This window comes from Brassica rapa, chromosome A03 (genome assembly GCF_000309985.2).
Source record: "Brassica rapa cultivar Chiifu-401-42 chromosome A03, CAAS_Brap_v3.01, whole genome shotgun sequence".
Lineage (NCBI taxonomy): Eukaryota > Viridiplantae > Streptophyta > Magnoliopsida > Brassicales > Brassicaceae > Brassica > Brassica rapa.
In genome coordinates, this window is record NC_024797.2 from 31,739,406 (window position 1) to 31,754,423 (window position 15,018).

The 15,018-nt window shown below is 37.1% G+C and overlaps 3 protein-coding genes across 3 annotated transcripts; 2 read left to right on the top strand and 1 right to left on the bottom strand.

Annotated features, from left to right (window-relative positions):
• Nucleotides 1-255: 255 nt before the first annotated feature.
• LOC103862441 (NEP1-interacting protein 1) lies at nt 256-1,538 on the top strand. Its single transcript, XM_009140144.3, has 3 exons — nt 256-649; nt 778-956; nt 1,035-1,538. The coding sequence occupies exons 1-3, from the start codon at nt 493-495 to the stop codon at nt 1,410-1,412; spliced, it is 714 nt and encodes a 237-aa protein (XP_009138392.1). The 5' UTR covers nt 256-492; the 3' UTR covers nt 1,413-1,538.
• Nucleotides 1,539-1,835: 297 nt separating this feature from the next.
• On the bottom strand, nt 1,836-3,515 carry LOC103862440 (ras-related protein RABB1b). The gene is made up of 6 exons (XM_009140143.3): nt 3,206-3,515; nt 2,984-3,123; nt 2,765-2,847; nt 2,473-2,677; nt 2,265-2,333; nt 1,836-2,170 (listed from the first exon to the last, which is right to left on the bottom strand). Exons 1-6 carry the CDS (start codon nt 3,249-3,251, stop codon nt 2,078-2,080), a joined length of 636 nt encoding a protein of 211 aa, XP_009138391.1. The 5' UTR covers nt 3,252-3,515; the 3' UTR covers nt 1,836-2,077.
• A 2,375-nt stretch (nt 3,516-5,890) lies between these two features.
• On the top strand, nt 5,891-9,174 carry LOC103862438 (la-related protein 1C). The gene is made up of 6 exons (XM_009140141.3): nt 5,891-6,550; nt 6,959-7,469; nt 7,544-7,670; nt 7,761-7,851; nt 8,363-8,434; nt 8,528-9,174. Exons 1-6 carry the CDS (start codon nt 6,128-6,130, stop codon nt 8,786-8,788), a joined length of 1,485 nt encoding a protein of 494 aa, XP_009138389.1. The 5' UTR covers nt 5,891-6,127; the 3' UTR covers nt 8,789-9,174.
• The last annotated feature ends 5,844 nt before the right edge of the window (nt 9,175-15,018 follow it).

Sequence of the window (15,018 nt, forward strand, 5' to 3'; positions counted from 1 at the left end):
ACAACCACTTTGACCCAAATTACTCGTGCTGTACTAAGAATCTAAGATCAACAAGCCGTTGCTGTCATAATCGAGTTAGCGGTGCTTGTTGGCTGTGTTCGGTTTCATTATCTGGTCGCGGTTTGGTGCCGATTTAGGTGTTAAAATTTAATCAATGGGCGGTTATTATTAATCAATGGTCGTGTAGTCAACATCGATCATGTCAGGCAAGCCCCTAGATTTTTTTACTTCACCAACTTGTGGTAAAATATCTCAAGCCAGACCACGACCTAAGGCTAAATCTTTAAATGCAAGTAGGTCACACATCCTTGATCTTCTCTCTTAAGAGCTAAGCAAAAATTCATTTCTCTATTTCTTCCATCTCCTTTCAAAACTCTCTCTCTCTCTACTGAGTAAGCTCCATTACTCTGTTTTTTTCTTCCTCTTTCTATTGAATAAGCTCCACTGCTCTGTTATATTCGAAAGGCTTAGTCTTTAAGGTTCTGCAAGAAAATGGCTTCTTATAGATCCCAATCTGAGCTCTGCCCTCTCTCGCCGTGTCCCTCTCTCGGAAACTTCGTTGAACGGATCAAAGACGCATGTCGTTTCCTCGTCTCAGCTGTTCTTGGCACAGTTCTCTCGGCGATCTTGACCTTCTTCTTCGCTCTAGGTCCGCCTCTCTCGCTTCCTATGCGTTTCTTGACTCTGTTTTTCCAAAAGTTTCATCAACATTATCTTAGCTAACTAAATAATCCTTCTTTCCAATTTAAAGTTGTTTCCTTTTGATCTTCTTCTCAGTGGGAACATTGCTTGGAGCAGTCACAGGAGCTTTAATAGGCCAAGAAACCGAGAGCGGCTTCATCCGCGGAGCGGCTGTTGGTGCCATCTCAGGAGCTGTTTTCTCCATCGAAGTCTTTGAATCTTCTCTCCTCCTCTGGAAATCTAATGAGTCACGTTTCGGTTGCCTCCTCTACTTGGTGAGAGCTTCTTGAAAACTACTCTGTTTTCTAGTGTTGAAGCTTTCAAAAACTGACTCTTGTTTCTTTGTTGTGTAGATTGATGTCATTGTTAGTCTTATAAGCGGCAGACTCGTACGTGAACGCATAGGTCCAGCAATGCTAAGCGCGGTTCAAAGTCAGATGGGACCTGCGGATGCAGCTACTTTCGATGATCTTTCGAGCATCTTTGACACCGGTGGCTCAAAAGGATTAACAGTAGATGTGGTTGACAAAATACCCAAAATCAAAATCACTGGCGGAAACAACTTAGATGCTTCTGGCAACAAAGACTCGTGTTCTGTTTGTCTTCAAGATTTTCAGCTAGGTGAAACTGTGAGAAGCTTGCCACATTGTCATCACATGTTCCACTTGCCTTGCATTGACAATTGGTTACTCAGGCACGGTTCTTGTCCAATGTGTAGACGTGATTTGTAACCCTCTCCCTTTCTTACCATTTTGCACAGTCTCTTATATGTATGTACAAAGAAATGGGATAATAAGTTTTGAAACTTTTAGAAACTGAGACCAAATCCATTTAATAGATTGTGTGTTTTGGCCTCACCAACTTTTGAAGTGGTTAAGAGTTTTGTCAAATATTCTTTAGTTGTGACGTGAAGGAATGAAATTGAACTCTACCTGTTGAGATAATATCTTGCCAAATCATATTTCTTGATTTGGTTAGTTAATTAGCTCTGACATTTAACCAACCATCATTACTCACCAGACACGTAACTGTAGATATTTATCCAGAGATTATTGTGGTTACAGTAGAAAGCAAAGCATCACATTGATTCAAAAGATGCCAACACAAAAATTTTGGACCTAAAGTCAGGTCAGAGCTTTCTAGAATAATAGTTGGAATAAATAATTATATTGTTATATCTATCATTTTGACTAATTTTCATTAAAGAATCGGTTGCAACTGTACATTCTCAAATGCACCGGTTTAGTTTGTTTTAGTAAAGACAACGTGGGGAAATAGAGCAAAGAAAAGGAAAACTATACATTCTGTTTGTATCAATTTGTAGAGATTAATAAAAACAAGAGTAGTTACTGAATCAGCAGAGCAGATTACATCAGATGTATGTGTGAGATCGCTTTTAACCACAACAGCCACCTCCTTGAGAGATCGTACCATCTCTTCCTCCAGCTGCACCTTGAGGACGCCCGTAGCCCACCTTAATGCCTGATGACTGCAAATTCCAACGAGATTAAGATCGCAAACAGAGAACATTTTGTGTCTTAAACAAGATTAAAGCACCAGAATCAAGTGGGGTGGGGGGTTACCTCATTGGATACATCAAAGACACCGTCCTGAATGTTCTGGAGGATCTTTGCTGCTGTCTTTATGAAGGCCTGTTGATATTTGAATGAACATGTCATTTAAGAAAATTTCTCCAGAGTTTGTTGTGAGAATACAGTGTTAAATAACATGTGTAAAGAAGAAAGGAATGAAATGAAATGAAATGAAATGAAATGGAAGTATCATCATCACCTCCTCAACGTTTTGGGCAGTTCTAGCAGAAGCTTCTAAGAACAAGAGTCCATGCTCTTTGGCAAACTGTTCACCCTCCTCTTTGCTAACAGCTCTCTTGTGAGCGAGATCGCATTTGTTGCCAATAAGCATAATACTCATGTTGGGATTAGCATGTTGCCGAGCATCCTCTAACCAGCTCGCCAGATGGTTAAACGTCTCTCTCCTGCAATCCAAAAACAGCACACCTTTGATGGGATGAACGATCTTTCCATTCCAAGACTGTTAGCAAGATGATGAAAGAAAGAGTAACCTGGTGATGTCGTAAACAAGCAAAGCTCCAGCTGCTCCTCTGTAGTAGGATCTGGTGATGGATCTAAACGACTCTTGTCCAGCCTACAACATCATATGCACATTACTGATGGTGATTAATGAGATAACATGTCAATTACATCTTCAGCAACACAATCCTAACAGATAAATTATAGCCTAAACTAGACGAGAGCAGTAAGAGAGAGAGAAAGAACCGTACGGTGTCCCAAATTTGGAGTTTGAGGGGACGTCCAGCGACGGTGACCATGCGAGCACCGAACTCGACACCAATGGTGAGATCGTGGACTGGTTGGAACCTCTTGTCAGTGAATTGCAGAAGCAAGCATGATTTTCCCACACCTGAACGAGAAGATAAAGAGGAATCCATAATGTTAATAAAAATCGAAACTTTGCTGAAACTCTCTCTCTCTCTCTCTCTCACCTGTGTCGCCGATGATGATGTACTTGAAGAGGTAATCGTAAGACATGGCTCTGATGATTGATGAATTTGCCCAAAAGGCGGATGCTTTTGAACTTCTCTGGGTTTTGATGTTTATCCGAGTTGTGGAAGTCTGAAAGAGAGGAAGAAGAGATGGAGAGTACACGTCACCGACGGTTCCAGGTTTCTCCGTGGACAAAGCTATCTATCTCCTCCTTTAAGACTTCGTTAGTTTTGGGCTTGGAATCTATTTTTTCGAAGTTGCTGGGGTCTTTTTTGTATCTCCTTGTGTAACTTTTGTTACGTCACTGCAAAATGTGTTCGTATAACTTTTGTTACTGTCACATATATATATATATATATATATGTTCGTATAACTTCCCCTTTTATATAGTTGTAATAATGTTTTTTCAATCTCACTTCTAAGACCATCTCCAATGGTTTACTCTATTTTCAACTTCAAAATAGTATTCTATAATAGAATTCAATAATATTCCAACAGTACTCTATTTTAGAATAAAAAATAGAGTGATAAACAAAAAATAAATAAATTATTCTATATTAAAAGTAAATTTATTTTTTATTTTATTATAGAGTAAAAAAAATACCATTGAAACATTTTTATATAAGCTCTAAATACAAAAGTTAAGACATGTTTTGGAGGATATGTAGGCTCTTCCACTCATTATTAATTTTCTGTAACTTCTAATTTATTTTTGTCAACAACCATGGACATTCTAAATCAAAAATGACAACATAACTAGTAGGACCAATAATATTAATAGTCAACTTAATTATATTTGAAAGACCCTGTTCGTTTGCAGGTCGCTAGCGTCAGCGACCAGTCCTAGCGACTAAACGCTGTTCGTTTGGTGGTCGCCGGTTCTGCGACTGATCGCCGCGACCAGACGCCAGCGTTCGGCGTTCAAAAATTTTGATCGCTGAAAATTTCAGCGTTGCGATCGAAAACCAGCGACCAAAAAAAATAAAATAGTATAAAAAGACAAAAACACCCTTGATCTATTTTCAAAATCACAAAACAATACCCTTAACCCTAAATCTCTTTACGCCTTTCTTCATCATCGCTCCTCCTCAGCTCTCTCACGCAGGCTACCATCAAAGCTCAAAGGTCATCTCTCTCTCTCTCTCTCTCTCTCTCTCTCTCTCTCTCTCTCTCTCTCTCTCTCTCTCTCTTCAACTTTCAGGCAGTTCTCTCTCTGATTCTGATTGGAACTCAGGTACGATCGATCTCGATCTCGACCTTTCACTTGAGAGATTCAGGAGGGTTTAATACTGAAATCAGTGAGATGGGCATGTTTCAAAATGTTGTCTTATTGTTGTACCTGTAAGAAAATTGCATAGTTCTGGGTTTTGGGATTATAATATGTTTTGATCATCTAAGTTTTTGGGATTATAATATGTTTTGGGTTTTTGGGATTATAATATGTTTTGCAGAGATGGGTTTTCGATTTGAATTATTAAAAGTCTTTGATCATGTCTTAATATTGCTTTGTTCTTTCACGTATGTTTCAGTTTTAGTTTCATTAGAGTTATGTTTCAGTTTTGCTTTCTTAATGACACTGTCTATGATTGGTTTAGAATGTGTTTGTATATTATTAGCTCTTCACCTTTGATTCACTTTCATTTGTATTATTTTTTCAGGTTTCGACATAAATCACAGCAAGACAACAACTAGACAAGAAGAATGGTTGATAATGATATTTTGTTTTAAGCTTATGACTTTTGTTTCATTTCTTTTGTTATGACTCAGATTGTAGTATTTTTTAATTCAATTTTGGTGCAAGTATCATGTTGCAACTCAGCGAGTAGATCAAGTGTGTCAGTTGAGAAGAGAGGTCAGACCTTAGAGTCGAGAGTGGAATGCAAAGTTTTCAAACTAGGGATGAGTTGCAGCTGCAATGTGTATGACCTAGGAAAAAAACAGAATCAATAATAGAGAGCCTCAACAAACAGCGATAACAATTAAACGAATAAGCTGAAGCTTACGGTATGGAAAGTGTCATTAGAAGACTGGGATCTGTTGACATGGTCATTAGGTGTGGCAAGATATGTATAAATTAAAAATAAAAACTGAGTAACTAAAAACGAATTAAAAAAAAATAGAAATAATTGTAAACATATTTTTGTCAAAAATTAAATAAATAATTTAAATGTAAAGATCTGGTCGCAAGCGACACCGAAACGAACGACGTAGCGACAATTGCGATCAATCGCTGCGATCAACCGCACGACATGGAAACGAACAATCCAGCGACAACCGCTGCGTTCAACCGCGCGACATGGAAACGAACAACTATCAGCGACATCAAGTCGCAGTCGCTGGTCGCTGACTCTAGTCGCTGACGCTGGCGACCACCAAACGAACAAGGCCAAACACTACGAAGTCTCTCCTTACCAAATATCGTTATATACTACTTATATTGAATAATTTATTATTTTTGTTCAAAAATGAATAATTAAGACGTTTTTTCAAGAATTAAAGGTGTATAAATTAAAACATGATTTGAACCAATTTAACGACACTAATCTACTCGGTAAGATTCACTCAAGAAAACAAAGTGTGTTTTTTTATTTTCCTTAGTGTGTTACTGTCAAGGGCGATATCGTAACTTCCAACTTAACACGGGGAAGAAGAATCAAAGGGACATATAAAATAAAAAAAAGGGAAATGAGAGAGAGAAGAGAGAGGAGGAGACTAGACAGCTCCCATCGTCTTTCTCCTTTGTGAGAAGAATTGTTAACTTTTTTTTTTTTGGAAAACACCAATTTTCGCATTACTGAAACCACTAATAATCGCCACCGAGGCTTCGTCGGATTCTTCTCACCCAGCTAATCGTTTTAATTTAGACATAACAGTGTCTCGATCGACTCGTCTCTAACAAACCCTAATTTTTTTGATCAATCATGGCCTCCTCCGCCACTTCCACTAACCCTAACTCTTCTTCCTCCTCCGCCGCCCAATCGCGCCGCCCCTCTCCCCAGGTTTCCTCTCCCTGGACTCTAATCGTCCGCGGCGGCGATTCAGTCCCCACGATCGCCGCCGCCGCAGCAGCTCCGTCCTCTCCTCAATCGAAGCCCCCGATCGAGCCGATTGCTGATGCGTCTCCTCCGCCTGCTGCTGGAGAGGAGAAACCGGAGGGCAATGCTGGGAAGAAACCGGTTTGGAAAAGGCCTTCTAACGGTGGGGCTGCTGCTTCTGAGGTCGGACCTGTCATGGGAGCTTCCTCGTGGCCTGCTCTTTCTGTGGCTGCCAATAAGTCTTCCTCTGACTCTCTTAAAAGTCTCGGCGATGTAGCGCCGTCGCCGCCACCTGTCCTCGTTTCTCAGGTTTGATTCACTATCATGACTTTGTTATTGATTAAATGATCTTTCTGTTGCGAAAAGACTGTAACTTTGTATTATATTAGATTGGTAAAAACGTATTGGTTGTGTGTGTGGTCACTAGCAAGTAGCAACCTTTATAGCTTTTGATTATTTCTCTTAGTACCTACTTTGTTGAAATGAGTCTTAGCTCTTTGCAAAAGTCTTTCCTTTTGGGTTTTGTATACTGTAATGTATCAATGTTATGCGTCTTAATGCCTCTTGAGAAAGTTTACTCTGTTAAAAATCCTTCCTTTTTTTTTATAGTTTGTGATGTTGATAACGAAATGCTTGTCTTGATGTAGTACACCTTCACTTATATGCATGTGTTATCCTGACTTGATAGTGAGAATTGGTTCTATGTCTTTGTTTCAGGGAATTGCTAATGCTTCTGTTCCTTCTTCTGCATCGAAGCCAGCGGGCCGTGCAAACCCCAATCCAACACCAAACAACTCGCGCCAGAGATCATTTAAACGAAATGGCGCTTCTGGATCCTCTGCTAATGGTACCGCTTCCCAACCATCAGTACAAGGCTCGCTTGCGGAATCGCCTTCGCACAACCCTTCTCCCAGAGGCCAGAACCAGAGGAACGGCTTTCCATCACACACCCATGGTGGTAGTGGTGCTGACAACGTATCTCAACGAGACTCGTACAGGAACCAAAACGGTTACCATCACCAAAGTCACGGCGGCAGGCGCAATCAGGAGCACGGGAATCAAAATTGGACTTTCAGCAGGAGCTTTAATGGGAGAGATGGGAATGCACAATCACAAAGAGGTGCTCCTCCAGCGTTTGTAAGACATCCACCTCCTCCACCTCTGCAGACAATTCCTCCTCAGTTTATGGCGGCTCACCCTTTTGCCAGCCCTCTGCCTTTCCCTCCTGGTGAGACACATTAGAAAAAAAAATCAAGTCTTTGAATTTTCATTTATTATTCTAATGCGTCTTCTTCGTTTCAGAACTGGCATCGCAATATTATCAGCGTATGCCTTTCGTTGCTCCTCTCTCACCTGGACCAGTGTTCTACCATGTCCAAGATCCTCCTTTGAACATAAAACTTCAGAAGCAAATACATTATTATTTTAGGTAATACCTTCTTATTGAACTCTCTTGTTCTCCTTCCTAATTCTCGGCTGAGTGGGGGTAATTTAGATGCACATGTTTCTTTTGTTACAGTGAAGAGAATTTGATTAAAGACACATATCTTCGTCGGCAGATGGATGATCAGGGTTTTGTTCCACTTCCTGTGATTGCTGGTTTCAATAAGGTAAGTATGTGCTGTCTTGCATGTTTGCCTCATTCACTTTTTCTGATTATGGTATTTAAACAGTGTATCTTTTTTTTTTCATTTCAAAGTTCATTACTGTCTGTAGAATTCCAGAAAACGTTTCTTGACTTAGGATTAGTGTGAACTTGTATATAATCCAGTAAGATCTTAGATACCCTTTCTGACTATTCATATAAAGCTTTGCCATGCATGTTCATACTTTCAGCAAATGAGGTATGTTCTTAGAATTTATTCCTACATTAGTTAATTCAATTATGAATGCTTCTTTTGCTCTTTTATGATGTGTTTTGTAATGTTAAACTTGAAAAGGAATAACTAATTTACTGGTCACTTAAGCTTGGTCTCATCTATGTTCATTTCTTTTGTTATTCCTTCTCTTCTTAATCCTAGTAACTATAAGATGTTGGTGCTTAGTACCGTATATAGAGTTTCTGTATTATCATCCGTGACTTTTACCTGTCGGTGTTGCTTCTTGTTTCTCCTTCTTCAGGTTGCAGAACTTACAGAGAGTGTGCAGCAAATAGCGGAAGCTCTACAAGGTTCACCTGTTGTTGAAGTTCAGGTATTTCTTGTCTATGTGTGTGTCCTTTATTGTGTATGAGAACTTTTACTTTTATTTTTGATTGCTCAAGCTTTTTCTCTTTTTGGTTGTTAGGGTGAAAGAATAAGGAAACGCTACAGTTGGCAACATTGGTTGATTCCTCAAGACCCTTCGAGCCCCCAGTCTGTTGGTGCAGTAGCAAGCCGAGTCGGAAACTTGGCTCTTGGTGAGAGCTCGGCAGGTCCAAATGGTGGCTCAAGCAGTCAGCTGCAACCTGCGGGAGCAGAAAACAAAGCTGTTTCAGATGGTCAGCAACAGTCTCCTGGTGGTGTTCCAGGGAGCAACCGCAATGGCTCGGATGGTGCAAACCGTTGAACCATCATGTTTGGAGCTGGTGGTTAGTGCTGGACATGAAATATTTATTATTTCGTCCTGCCTAAAATCAGGAAAAAATAAACAATAATGAAGGGGGAATCCAAAAAAGAGAGAGAGAGAGAGATAAAGGTAAGGCATAAAACCAAAAATAAAAAAGAGACCCATATGAAAACCAGAAAAGGATCAAAACATTTGTGATTCTTCTAGCTTTTCATTTTATGGATTTTTGTGTTTTTTTTATTTTGGTTATTTTGGATGCTAATAACCTTTCTATGTTTATGCTACTTTGCGACATGAGATGGTTCATTGACGGTTGCTTTGTAAACCTTTGTTATGTTTTGGGATTTGTCTGGTTTAGCTTACTAGTACTAGTACACTCTTGAACTCGTTCCCCTAATCTTCACTTCTATTCTTCTTTTCAAAGATTTCGATTGTTGTGGGGTTTGTTTGTCTAAGCAAAGGGACAGTCTTCTTCAGAGAAGACTCGTGAAATGTGTGAGAAGAAAAGCAGATATTGGTAAAAGTGAAGCAAAAGCAAAAACAAGTGTGTCTTTAATCTGTCTTTACCGTAAAAGTGTTCCAAAAGGTAGCAAGAATCTAACAGAACACATGTACCAAACGGTGTCGTGTTGTCGTTTGCTTGTATCGCTTTGATGTGAAGAAGTAACACGTGTTTCACGTTCCGCTAACGTTGTACTGTTGTGTTGTGTATGTAGGGTAGGTTTACTCTTTTTTTTTGGGCGAGTCGCTGTATAACTAAATAATTAAAACAGTTTTTTTTTGGTGTAATAATAATTAAAACAGTTTAGCAAAATGTTCGGCGGTCGCTGGACAATTAAACTCTCATGATTCATTTGCTAAAAAGATGAAAAGAACAGTCAATTCATTCTCATAAGCTTAATGTATATCGATCTTAAAAATGTTAATAGATAATCGAGATACCGTCATTCATAAAAAAATTCACTGTCAATTAACAAAAAAAGCAATGAACTTCATGGATGCACATTTCTGATTATATCAAGATATTTGGTATTCTGCATACTAGTGTTAACTTTTAGACTAGTACGGTTCTAATTTGATTATAACAGCGAATTATGTCTACAACTAATAAATGAAAACAACTGTATTCACCCCTCACTCTCACGATTTAGCTAAAGGCTAAAGCCTAAGATGATCTAGTTATCATTCAGAGCCGTATATAGGTTCTACTTAATCTAGTCATCACTATTTGTAATTATATACAAGCATAAACAATCATATATATACTAAAATATTCTTTATGTTCGCCTAAATGTGGAAAACAAACCAAAATAGCTTCAACGTCACAATCTCTCTATGAACCATACATAACAGACCAAATACAAAGTCCACAAATCCAACCATGCTCCACTATCCAGCGCCCAACATTTTGGCATTCTTTTGGCTCTTTCAACTCCAAGTTCTTATTTTATTGCTAAATTTAGTATTAAACTATTAAGTATAAAATTAACTACAAATTTATGGCCTTATGGACCATACGGCATGGTCTATAGACAACCTATGGACAGATGATCATTGTACGGACCAGTGGAACTAAAAGAATCCAACGGTCATAGACTCGCGTATCATTCATAATGTTCGTTGGTATATAATTTGAATGTAAATGAAAATCAATAAATACGAGTATGTCATCTAGTCAAATCACTTGTCCTGACTGGTTTCGAGTCTATCAACCTTTTTCTCTGCAAACGAGTCTACTCGATCTTTTTATCTAATTTAATTTTTATATACAATGAAACTGCTTCTAATTGTGATATAAACAAGGTAACGCGTGGAAAATCTGAAGGGTGTGAGTCGTGTGACCATATGGCAGAGTTGAGTAAAATAAAATAGGTGAAAACTATTTCACTCTAATTAAATGAAAAATGTTTCTATCTGATTTACTGTAAATAAGTGAGAAAGCCAATAAAAGTAAAGTAAATCTTATCTCAACTTTAATCGAAACAAAAAAATTTACCCTAAATTTTTTGTTTCATCCATCTCATTTTCATCTTATTTTATATCTTTTACTTTAATAGATAATCAGTCACACATTTTATATATCAAAATGGTCATTAAAAGGGGACATCTGTTGATATTATGTTGGATTTAATAATGTCTTATTTCAAAACTAACAGGTAAAAACCACAATGATATGTTACCATTAACCACTATCTTAATTCTTAGTATATATAGTAATTTTTATTTTTATTTTTGTTTACAATTTATATTAGCTGCATTGAATGAAAACTACACCCCAAGCAAGAAAAAATGTAGAAAAAATACTGCACTACAGATATTAAAAACGAAAATTCTTTACAAAATAAAAAAATTCTCACTTACTATTTTGGCAACGGGCAAGCAAATTTGCCGTTTATATGCATTGTTTTTGTGGTAAACCAAAGAGGATATTAAAAGACAGAGCAAGAGATTTTATGGAGTTTGGGACAGAGCAATACAGCGCTGACACATGTCCAATCCCCCTGAGACATGACTTGTCACACTCTCATACAACTCACAAGTATTGAACTTTGGACTACAATTCGATATACGCATATGTGAATTGCTAGTTCGTTTGCAACATCATCACTATTACTATTCGAGAGAACTAAGTCTCGAGAAAAGTTAGGGACAAACAAAACTCTTATTAATTTAGGAAAAAAACATCAAAATGTTTTTCATTGTTACATCAATATATCTTAACAACCTACAAAGTACAAACTGGAGATTAATTAAGATTTGAATAAAAATTTGAAGCTTTTCCTTTTGTCTGTTACAATTGGAAAACATCTTCTAAAACTAACCCACAACTTGATTTTAATCCCAAACCTATACCCAAACTTGAATCAAATGCAAAACTAACCTAAAAGCCTAGTGAAATTACAGCTCAGCCCCTTGTGACCAAACAAAAAAACAGAAGCCATTTTTACGAATATAGCCCCAGTAAATCGTCTGAGTCGTCTGAATTGTTGGAAGTCGTCTAGACGACTGAAGTTTCAGTCGTCTGGTACCAGCTTATTTTAAAAATAATTTATAAATCTTGTAAAAAATATTTTGATGCGTGAAAAATAAAAATCAAGTAATTATAAACAGTTTTAAGTGATATAAATTAAGATATGATAAAATTGATTTGTTTTGAAGATAGATGAGTGGAAGTAGTGAATCATGAAATACTTTGGTTTAGGAGTTTGGCAAACATATGTTGTAGTATTGTATGGATTGTTAGGGTTAGATTTTGGAAAACTAAAATGTTTTTTTCAGAAATTAGTTTTCACTTATATGTGTTTATTTCTGTGTATAGTAAACACTTTTCAAGTTTGATTTGGTTTTATGAAGTGTTTAATTAGATAATTAAGTTTAGGGGTTATGTTTAGGGTGTGGACGACTTATATTTCAGTCGTCTGTTGAATAATTTACCCGGACGACGTATATTTCAGTCGTCCAGACGACTTACTTGTAAGTCGTCCAGACGATTTACTTGTAAGTCGTCTGGAAAGTCTTCTATTTTAGTTTCCCACTAAAAATATTTAATTTCCCGCTAAAAATATTAAACTCTTCTGGACGACTTACATGTAAGTCGTCTGTTTTAATTTCTTCACCAGACGACTGAAATGTAAGTCGTCCAGGAAGTCGTCTGAGTCAAAAATATTTAACCTAATTAGATTTTTTGCCTCCCTATATAAAGAAAAATTTACACATTCTCTCTCCTCCTCTCAAATGGCTGCAACAAAAATGTAATGTTCATCATTCTAAAACTCTCCAACCTCTCTCTAATCTCTTTGACTTGAAAACACCAAACTTTATATGAATTTTTCAGTTTTGTCTCATGTATTTCTTACTAATCTATCTCTTTTACAGGTTTTTAATCAAGTGGTACTCATCTTCCACTAATTTAGAGGTAGATCTATTATTTTTAGATATGTATTTTTGTGTGTTCTATAAAGGTAGATTTATCTAATCTTCCATTCATTTTTTCTGTTTTTAAGCCATTTGAACGTTTTTGAATATGCAGGTTTTTCAGATCTGGATTTAATATGCAGGTTTTTCAGATCTGGAAGACTTTTGGGACGACTTACTTGTTAGTCGTCTGGAAGTCGTCTGGAAGTCGTCTGGACTTCCTAAAAGTCGTCTGGACTTCCTGTAAAGTCATCTGGAAGTCGTCTGGAAGTCGTCTGGACTTCCTGTAAAGTCGTCTGGACTTCCTGTAAAGTCGTCTGGAAGTCGTCTGGACTTCCTGTAAAGTCGTCTGGACTTCCTGTAAAGTCGTCTGGAAGTCGTCTGGACTTCCTAAAAGTCGTCTGAACTTCCTGGAAGTCGTCTGGACTTCTTAGAAGTCATCTGGACTTCTTAAAAGTTGTCTGGTCTTGTCTACTCATCTACTCAAGTTGTCTGGTCTTGTCTACTCATCTACTCAAGTTGTGAATTGCATGTATACTCTTTTAGTTGTGAATTTTTTGTAAAATCAGTAATAATATTTTCCAAGATGTATTAAATGTGCTAACAATGTGTTTACACATTTACAAATCAATGAAATAATAGACTTCAGTAGCCTTTTTCTTATCTTTGGATCTCTCATATGCAATAATAAACTCCAATGGCCTTTTTCTCATCATAATAAACAAGAATGTTGGTAAGAGATGGAAACAAACAATAGTAACTAGTCAAAGCATATCATATTTTTTATAAGTTTGCATTGAAAAACTTAGTCAAATTTAGTAAAACTAAGGGAGAGAACATATTTTGTAAATATGAGTTTTACATATCTTGAAGTTACTTATCATTCTTAAAAATACAAGTTATTCAAAAACTAACGTAGAAGACTTAAAAACTAGTGGAGAAGACGCGGACGACTTCAATCTAAGTTGTCTAGACGACTAAACTATATGTCGTCTGGTCAACGCAGAGGTTATTTTTGCAATTGACTTTGAAATCTGTTATTTCGGACGACTGAAAGTTAAGTCGTCTACTATTGTTTGGTTAAAAAAAAAACTCCAAAAAAGCTAGACGACTTACATTTCAGTCGTCAGAGGTTAGTTTTGCATTTGACTGGATTATTTCAGAAGTTTGACTTTTTGGACGACTTACATTTCAGTCGTCTAGTGAAAATTAAAATAATAATATTTTTTTAAAAGTAGACGACTTAAAGTTAAGTCGTCGTAGGTTAGTTTTGCAATTGAAAAAAAAAACTTCAAGATTTAATTATATACAGACGACTTATAATTCAGTCGTCCACGAGACGACTGAAATGTAAGTCGTCTAGGATTTACGAGGTTTGACCAGAATCTCGGAAAAAAGTCCTGGACGACTTACAATTAAGTCGTCTGGTGGACGACTGAATTATAAGTCGTCTGTGTATAATTAAATCTTGAAGTTTTTTTTTTCAATTGCAAAACTAACCTATGACGACTTAACTTTAAGTCGTCTACTTTTAAAAAAATATTATTATTTTAATTTTCGCCAGACAACTGAAATGTAAGTCGTCTGGGGAAGTCAAACTTCTGAAATTATCCAGTCAAATGCAAAACTAACCTATGACGACTGAAATGTAAGTCGTCTAGGTTCTTTGGAATTTTTTTTGAATCCAAACAATAGTAGACGACTTAACTTTCAGTCGTCTCAGGTTACAGATTTCAAAGTCAATTGTAAAAATAACCTCTGCGTTGACCAGACGACTTCCAGGTAAGTCGTCTACAGCCAGACGACTGAAAGGTAAGTCGTCTACAGCCAGACGACTTCCCAAGTAAGTCGTCTGACGAACAGATCTGGAAAAAAACTCGATGTCATACCTTAAATTGGTGAGATAAGTTCCTTAGCATACATAAGGCTTCTCCAAGCACACAGAATCACAAACGAAAGTCACCCACCCATAATTGTTAGCTTCTATGACTCTATGAACCATAAAAAATTTAGAATCAAAATCTTGGGTTTTTTTAGCTCATTGTGGAGAGAAATTGAGAGATATGTTGTGTTTAGTTCACAAGAATGGAAAAAGAAGAAGGGTAAATCGATTTTGGGAGCATTAAGAGCTTCAAATTGGTTGTTCATGGTGGTTGTGGTATTGATGACAATGGCAATCTTGTAATTACTTGAAGATGATGAGGGTGAGAGAGTAAAAATGTCATTTTCGAAAAAAAAAAGAAAAAAAAAATTGATGGCATTTTCGTAAATTATATGAACTTGTGGGGTGAATAGGGCAAAACCAATTTTCAAAA